Genomic DNA, 8,824 nt, shown 5'->3' on the forward strand with positions numbered 1-8,824 from the left:
TAAAAGTCTCTATGTTCAAGGATTTTATTCATCCATTAATACAATTGTGTCCCATTGATTGTAAATTAAATATCTTGGTAATATTTGTCAGCATTTTCATATTTAAACCTTTTAGAAATATTTACACCAGGATCTTGGCTAATAAAGCATAATAACATCGGTGTTTTACATATAGAGCGCACTATAGGGTGAAATTGCAACAAATCCCCTCAAAGTTGTAATAAGTTATCCTGTGTATAATTGAGGAAATTCGCACCAGTCATCCTGAATAACCCCCAAAAATCCCTCAGTCCTATAGCAAAAATATTACTAATATAAAGATCCAAAGTTAATCAATGAGCGCCTACCATATATATATATATTGAATAGTGGTGGTCTTGTGTGATATCGGCCCAGGATGGTCACATTGAGGAACATCTCCACCCTACACCAGGATCAGTGGTCCAGTCCTCAGGGCCGTCATCGGACCACGGCCCACCCAGGTTGTTCTACCCAATTTCCACATATTTCTCATAAATTTCAACTTTATTCTCCTTCTATACTGGAACAACCCTCTGACCCCCAGACTAACAATCCCCATCGTCTCCCATTACACCCTGACCTTTATGTAACGTCATAATCCTATAGAACCATGATCTGCGCCTTCTTACCGCTTTGTCTGCCTCTGTTACCCGCTATTGTTTTATTACCGTTTCTTTTAAACTGTAAAGTGCGACAGAATCTGTTGGCGCTATATAAATATTACTAATATTTACTGATGTTCTGAGGATAAGGCCAGATCGCTGCTTGTGTCTCCGGAGGCTCATTAGTCTCCGGGCTACAATCCAAACTCATCAGTGACACCTGCAAACGTAATCAGTCGTTAAATTCACCTCTGTACCGGGGCAGAGAAGAGACTGAGCGTCCGCCCTCCATCCAGGGCCCAACATGTAACCTGCTCCCTCCACAACGGGATATTCTCCCTATACCGGTATTTATATCACTTATAATGGCATACGCTGGGGGCAGCCATGATTCTTCCTGGCAGTGGGCAGAGCTGTACATAATGACGCAATCTACAGACTCAGCCGCGCTGGTCTAATAATCAGCGAGATGAGCAAACAGGTCCAGGATATAACACAGAGAAGGGAACGACTGATACTTTACTTCTAATAGTTGTTTTCTTTTTATTCATAAAAGTCAGTAACTGAGGGCGTGAGAAGCACATCCAAAGATATATGGCCATGTGCGGTGAACAACCAACTGTTTTAACAAAACTGATGTCATGCAGCAGCTGTACAGGGTCAACACCCCCGGAGGACGGAATAACTGCACCCACACAAAGCTGTACAAAGAGACGGCACTTTATTTCCGGATGAGCTGGTGGAATTTGGGGGGGGGTTTGGGAGGCATCAGCTCCTTTTCTTGCTCTTCCCGACCACCTTCCCTTGGGGCACAACGGAGGAGACGGCCTGGTACAGCCCGGAGGAGATCTTGTTGATGTAGTACAGATCCACCAGGGAGAAGATCAAGCTGGGGGAGGAACACACACATTATATTATATCACTCCACCCAATGTGCACCTACAAAACCCGTCCCCTCATCCCCAATACTCACCAGGTGGTGACACAAACTCTATGGACCAACCCTGAAGCGAAGAGAGCCAGGGACAGGCAGAGGAGGACTGCAAGACAAAATTATACAGCGGGTGGATATCATCCTCCATCACTAAGAGTAACAGGATGTATATCCCAAGAGCCCCCTGCAGACCCCGGACAAGAGCCCCCAGCTTCTGACATTGCAGACCCCGGACCCCCGACAAGAGCCCCCAGCTTCTAACACTGCAGACCTCGGACCCCCCACAAGAGCCCCCAGCTTCTGACACTGCAGACCTCGGACCCCCGACAAGAGGCTCCAGCTTCTGACACTGCAGACCTCGGACCCCCAACAAGAGCCTCCAGCTTCTGACACTGCAGACCCCGGACCCCCGACAAGAGCCCCCAGCTTCTAACACAGCAGACCTCGGACCCCCGACAAGAGCCCCCAGCTTCTAACACTGCAGACCTCGGACCCCCCACAAGAGCCCCCAGCTTCTGACACTGCAGACCTCGGACCCCCAACAAGAGCCTCCAGCTTCTGACACTGCAGACCTCGGACCCCCAACAAGAGCCTCCAGCTTCTGACACTGCAGACCCCGGACCCCCAACAAGAGCCTCCAGCTTCTGACACTGCAGACCTCGGACCCCCAACAAGAGCCTCCAGCTTCTGACACTGCAGACCTCGGACCCCCAACAAGAGCCCCCAGCTTCTGACACTGCAGACCCCGGACCCCTAACAAGAGCCTCCAGCTTCTGACACTGCAGACCCCGGACCCCCGACAAGAGCCCCCAGCTTCTAACACAGCAGACCTCGGACCCCCGACAAGAGCCCCCAGCTTCTAACACTGCAGACCTCGGACCCCCCACAAGAGCCCCCAGCTTCTGACACTGCAGACCTCGGACCCCCAACAAGAGCCTCCAGCTTCTGACACTGCAGACCCCGGACCCCCAACAAGAGCCTCCAGCTTCTGACACTGCAGACCTCGGACCCCCAACAAGAGCCTCCAGCTTCTGACACTGCAGACCTCGGACCCCCCAACAAGAGCCCCCAGCTTCTGACACTGCAGACCCCGGACCCCCAACAAGAGCCTCCAGCTTCTGACACTGCAGACCTCGGACCCCCAACAAGAGCCTCCAGCTTCTGACACTGCAGACCTTGGACCCCCAACAAGAGCCCCCAGCTTCTGACACTGCAGACCCCCGGACCCCCGACAAGAGCCTCCAGCTTCTGACACTGCAGACCCCGGACCCCCTATACCCCATCTGCCCCAATACAACACCATACAGAGGTTATACTCACCCTCAGGAAACACCTTGGCCTGGAAGCCTTTACCAAACACAATGTTCTCCAGGTTATTCATGGCCTGTGGTCACAGCTAAGGAAACACGTATGTACTGAGATATGTACATAACACCAGTACCGAACCAAGCATCAGCATGTGAGTCTGTAACACGCTACAAGCATGCAGTCTGATATATGTAGGTCTTCTGTTCAGTACCTGCAGGGAGTGCTGGTCCTTGTAGTGCCTCCTTAGTGGATGCTTCCAGCTACATCCTGGTAAGTTATCACGGTTTAGGGTTAGGACCATCCTAACAGCAGACAGGTGACTATCCTACATCTGCCAACGTGTGTAACTAAGACCACAGCATATTATTATAATCTAGACTTTATATAACAGACCCCTCCCCCTACAGCGGTACATACATCGGTCAGACCACATACATGACCCTAGCGTGACAAGGATACAGTGACGGAGAAGAGGAAGATGCCGGATCCCAGGAGGCCGCCCAGGATGGTCAACCACTCAGAGGAGGCCAGGTGCCGGCTGTACATCTGCATCCCGGCAAACAGCAGCAGACAGACCAGGGAGGAGAGAGCCAGGGAAATCTTAGTGCTGACAGCTGTAGGGGGGACACAGACCGATCTGTTAGTATGACTACATACATGTACACATGCAGGGATACACACAGCCCCGCTACACGTACACGCAGCCCGGGACAGACACGCTACACGTACACGCAGCCCGGGACAGACACGCTACACGTACACGCAGCCAGGGACAGACACGCTACACGTACACGCAGCCCGGGACAGACACGTTACACGTACACGCAGCCAGGGACAGACACGCTACACGTACACGCAGCCAGGGACAGACACGCTACACGTACACGCAGCCAGGGACAGACACGCTACACGTACACGCAGCCCGGGACAGACACGCTACACGTACACGCAGCCCGGGACAGACACGCTACACGTACACGCAGCCAGGGACAGACACGCTACACGTACACGCAGCCAGGGACAGACACGCTACACGTACACGCAGCCAGGGACAGACACGCTACACGTACACGCAGCCAGGGACAGACACGCTACACGTACACGCAGCCAGGGACAGACACGCTACACGTACACGCAGCCAGGGACAGACACGCTACACGTACACGCAGCCAGGGACAGACACGCTACATGTACACGCAGCCAGGGACAGACACGCTACACGTACACGCAGCCAGGGACAGACACGCTACACGTACACGCAGCCAGGGACAGACACGCTACACGTACACGCAGCCAGGGACAGACACGCTACATGTACACGCAGCCAGGGACAGACACGTTACACGTACACGCAGCCCGGGACAGACACGCTACATGTATAAATATATCCTTATTCCCTATAGTGCCCTGAGAACAGTATCCCCAACACCCTGAACCTCATTCCATGTACACGGTGTATATAGACAGAGCTGGGGGGGGGGGGGGATGGGGCCGCCCAGCTCATATGTACATGTAATTGTATCCAATACTGTCCCTATATTGAAAAAACAGGGACAATATATAGAACATTTATAGGGACATCTCTAAGGCACCGGCCTGTAGTGTCAGTGATTGGTAAATATATTATATATATCCTGTATAATTATACCACAGTGTCTGCAGGAACCCCGAGGCTGTAATATATATATTATATACACACAGTGTGCACCTCACTATACAGTATATTATATATATACTCAGTGTGCACCTCACTATACAGTATATTATATATATACTCAGTGTACACCTCACTATACAGTATATTATATATATATATTAGGACACGTCACTACTATCACCCCTCCCCCATATAACCTCCCGGCCCTCACCACCCCCTGTTCACCCCATAACCCCCGCACACCGAGGGTCTCACCCATCTCTGCTGCCGCCTGTCAGGAACCGGGTGTCACCTAGCGCCTACGGGTGAAAAGCCACCTGGCAGGGGGAGGAGTCACCGCGCGGTCATAGAAGTCAGGAGCCGGGATAGAGCGGAGACAGGAGAGGGAACAGCGCCACCTGCTGGTGACATCACACAAAGCAGAGACAGGAGAGGGAACAGCGCCACCTGCTGGAGACATCACACAAAGCAGAGACAGGAGAGGGAACAGCGCCACCTGCTGGAGACATCACACAAAGCAGAGACAGGAGAGGGAACAGCGCCACCTGCTGGAGACATCAGACAAAGCAGAGACAGGAGAGGGAACAGCGCCACCTGCTGGAGACATCACACAAAGCAGAGACATGAGAGGGAACAGCGCCACCTGCTGGAGTCATCAGACAAAGCAGAGACAGGAGAGGGAACATCGCCACCTGCTGGAGACATCACACAAAGCAGAGACATGAGAGGGAACAGCGCCACCTGCTGGAGACATCAGACAAAGCGGAGACAGGAGAGGGAACAGCGCCACCTGCTGGAGACATCAGACAAAGCGGAGACAGGAGAGGGAACAGCGCCACCTGCTGGAGACATCACACAAAGCAGAGACATGAGAGGGAACAGCGCCACCTGCTGGAGTCATCAGACAAAGCAGAGACAGGAGAGGGAACATCGCCACCTGCTGGAGACATCACACAAAGCAGAGACATGAGAGGGAACAGCGCCACCTGCTGGAGTCATCAGACAAAGCAGAGACAGGAGAGGGAACAGCGCCACCTGCTGGAGACATCAGACAAGGCGGAGACAGGAGAGGGAACAGCGCCACCTGCTGGAGACATCAGACAAGGCGGAGACAGGAGAGGGAACATCGCCACCTGCTGGAGACATCAGACAAAGCAGAGACAGGAGAGGGAACAGCGCCACCTGCTGGAGACATCACACAAAGCAGAGACAGGAGAGGGAACAGCGCCACCTGCTGGAGACATCAGACAAAGCGGAGACAGGAGAGGGAACAGCGCCACCTGCTGGAGACATCAGACAAGGCGGGGACAGGAGAGGGAACAGCGCCACCTGCTGGAGTCATCAGACAAAGCGGAGACAGGAGAGGGAACAACGCCACCTGCTGGAGACATCAGACAAAGCAGAGACAGGAGAGGGAACAGCGCCACCTGCTGGAGACATCACACAAAGCAGAGACAGGAGAGGGAACAGCGCCACCTGCTGGAGACATCACACAAAGCAGAGACAGGAGAGGGAACAGCGCCACCTGCTGGAGACATCACACAAAGCAGAGACAGGAGAGGGAACAGCGCCACCTGCTGGAGACATCACACAAAGCAGAGACAGGAGAGGGAACAGCGCCACCTGCTGGAGACATCACACAAAGCAGAGACAGGAGAGGGAACAGCGCCACCTGCTGGAGACATCACACAAAGCAGAGACAGGAGAGGGAACAGCGCCACCTGCTGGAGACATCACACAAAGCAGAGACAGGAGAGGGAACAGCGCCACCACCTGGAAGGAGGAGAATTATTATATATATATAGAGGGACACATGGACACGATTCTCTGGGTCTGGCTGTATTGGGTTGTATGGGGTGGATGTCTCATGGGTTATAGGGAATCTTCTTGGGGATTCGGGGCCTGCTATGCTGTGTGCTCGTGGGATGTACAGTGCTGTTACTCTGGATGATGTTGGACGAGTAAGGTGGTACTGTGCAGTGCTTCATACATATAGTATAAGAACCGATACTAGGCATTGCACCCTGTCTACGAACAAGGGAGGTGGTACTGTGCAGTGCTCCATTCATACAGTATAAGAACAGATACTTGACATTGCACCCAGTATGCAGAACAAGGGAGGTGGTACTGTGCAGTGCTTCATAAATACAGTATTGGCACAGATACTAGGCATTGCACCCAGTATACGAACAAGGGAGGTGGTACTGTGCAGTGCTTCATAAATGCAGTATTAGCACAGATACAAGACATTGCACCCAGTATGCAGAACAAGGGAGGTGGTACTGTGCAGTGCTCCGTTCATACAGTATACGAAGCAGTGAGAGCAGTGGTACTGTGCAGTAACACAGAGTAAGGCAGCCAGCAGTGAGAGCAGTGGTACTGTGCAGTAACACAGCCAGCAGTGAGAGCAGTAGTACTGTGCAGTAACACAGAGTAACACAGCCAGCAGTGAGAGCAGTGGTACTGTGCAGTAACACAGAGTAACACAGCCAGCAGTGAGAGCAGTGGTACTGTGCAGTAACACAGCCAGCAGTGGGAGCAGTGGTACTGTGCAGTAACACAGAGTAAGGCAGCCAGCAGTGAGAGCAGTGGTACTGTGCAGTAACACAGAGTAACACAGCCAGCAGTGAGAGCAGTGGTACTGTGCAGTAACACAGCCAGCAGTGGGAGCAGTGGTACTGTGCAGTAACACAGAGTAACACAGCCAGCAGTGAGAGCAGTGGTACTGTGCAGTAACACAGAGTAACACAGCCAGCAGTGAGAGCAGTGGTACTGTGCAGTAACACAGAGTAACACAGCCAGCAGTGAGAGCAGTAGTACTGTGCAGTAACACAGAGTAACACAGCCAGCAGTGAGAGCAGTGGTACTGTGCAGTAACACAGAGTAACACAGCCAGCAGTGAGAGCAGTGGTACTGTGCAGTAACACAGCCAGCAGTGGGAGCAGTGGTACTGTGCAGTAACACAGAGTAAGGCAGCCAGCAGTGAGAGCAGTGGTACTGTGCAGTAACACAGAGTAACACAGCCAGCAGTGAGAGCAGTGGTACTGTGCAGTAACACAGCCAGCAGTGGGAGCAGTGGTACTGTGCAGTAACACAGAGTAAGGCAGCCAGCAGTGAGAGCAGTGGTACTGTGCAGTAACACAGAGTAACACAGCCAGCAGTGAGAGCAGTGGTACTGTGCAGTAACACAGAGTAACACAGCCAGCAGTGAGAGCAGTGGTACTGTGCAGTAACACAGAGTAACACAACCAGCAGTGAGAGCAGTGGTACTGTGCAGTAACACAGAGTAACACAGCCAGCAGTGAGAGCAGTGGTACTGTGCAGTAACACAGAGTAACACAGCCAGCAGTGAGAGCAGTAGTACTGTGCAGTAACACAGTCAGCAGTGAGAGCAGTGGTACTGTGCAGTAACACAGAGTAACGCAGCCAGCAGTGAGAGCAGTGGTACTGTGCAGTAACACAGAGTAACGCAGCCAGCAGTGAGAGCAGTGGTACTGTGCAGTAACGCAGCCAGCAGTGAGAGCAGTAGTACTGTGCAGTAACACAGAGTAACGCAGCCAGCAGTGAGAGCAGTGGTACTGTGCAGTAACACAGCCAGCAGTGAGAGCACTGGTACTGTGCAGTAACACAGAGTAACACAGCCAGCAGTGAGAGCAGTAGTACTGTGCAGTAACACAGAGTAACACAGCCAGCAGTGAGAGCAGTGGTACTGTGCAGTAACACAGAGTAACACAGCCAGCAGTGGGAGCAGTGGTACTGTGCAGTAACACAGAGTAAGGCAGCCAGCAGTGAGAGCAGTGGTACTGTGCAGTAACACAGAGTAACACAGCCAGCAGTGAGAGCAGTGGTACTGTGCAGTAACACAGAGTAACGCAGCCAGCAGTGGGAGCAGTGGTACTGTGCAGTAACACAGAGTAAGGCAGCCAGCAGTGAGAGCAGTGGTACTGTGCAGTAACACAGAGTAAGGCAGCCAGCAGTGAGAGCAGTGGTACTGTGCAGTAACACAGAGTAACACAGCCAGCAGTGAGAGCACTGGTACTGTGCAGTAACACAGAGTAACACAGCCAGCAGTGAGAGCAGTAGTACTGTGCAGTAACACAGAGTAACGCAGCCAGCAGTGGGAGCAGTGGTACTGTGCAGTAACACAGAGTAAGGCAGCCAGCAGTGGTACTGTGCAGTAACACAGAGTAAGGCAGCCAGCAGTGAGAGCAGTGGTACTGTGCAGTAACACAGAGTAACACAGCCAGCAGTGAGAGCAGTGGTACTGTGCAGTAACACAGAGTAAGGCAGCCAGCAGTGAGA

General features: G+C 52.6%; 1 protein-coding gene across 1 annotated transcript; it reads right to left on the bottom strand.

The window, feature by feature from the left end:
* Window positions 1–1,327: 1,327 nt before the first annotated feature.
* KRTCAP2 (keratinocyte associated protein 2) lies at window positions 1,328–4,932 on the bottom strand. Its single transcript, XM_075192609.1, has 5 exons — window positions 4,778–4,932; window positions 3,325–3,479; window positions 2,878–2,941; window positions 1,597–1,663; window positions 1,328–1,512 (listed from the first exon to the last, which is right to left on the bottom strand). Exons 1-5 carry the CDS (start codon window positions 4,779–4,781, stop codon window positions 1,392–1,394), a joined length of 411 nt encoding a protein of 136 aa, XP_075048710.1. The 5' UTR covers window positions 4,782–4,932; the 3' UTR covers window positions 1,328–1,391.
* Window positions 4,933–8,824: the final 3,892 nt, after the last annotated feature.

This window comes from Mixophyes fleayi, chromosome 12 (genome assembly GCF_038048845.1).
Source record: "Mixophyes fleayi isolate aMixFle1 chromosome 12, aMixFle1.hap1, whole genome shotgun sequence".
NCBI lineage: Eukaryota > Metazoa > Chordata > Amphibia > Anura > Limnodynastidae > Mixophyes > Mixophyes fleayi.

Bases quoted from the DNA above. Each gene is read 5' to 3' on its own strand.
- KRTCAP2 (XM_075192609.1), bottom strand. The intron at 1,664-2,877 runs GTGAGTATAACC...TTTGTCTTGCAG, and splicing joins GGCCAAGGTGTTTCCTGAGG to TCCTCCTCTGCCTGTCCCTG. The intron at 1,513-1,596 runs GTGAGTATTGGG...TTCCTCCCCCAG, and splicing joins AGAGTTTGTGTCACCACCTG to CTTGATCTTCTCCCTGGTGG.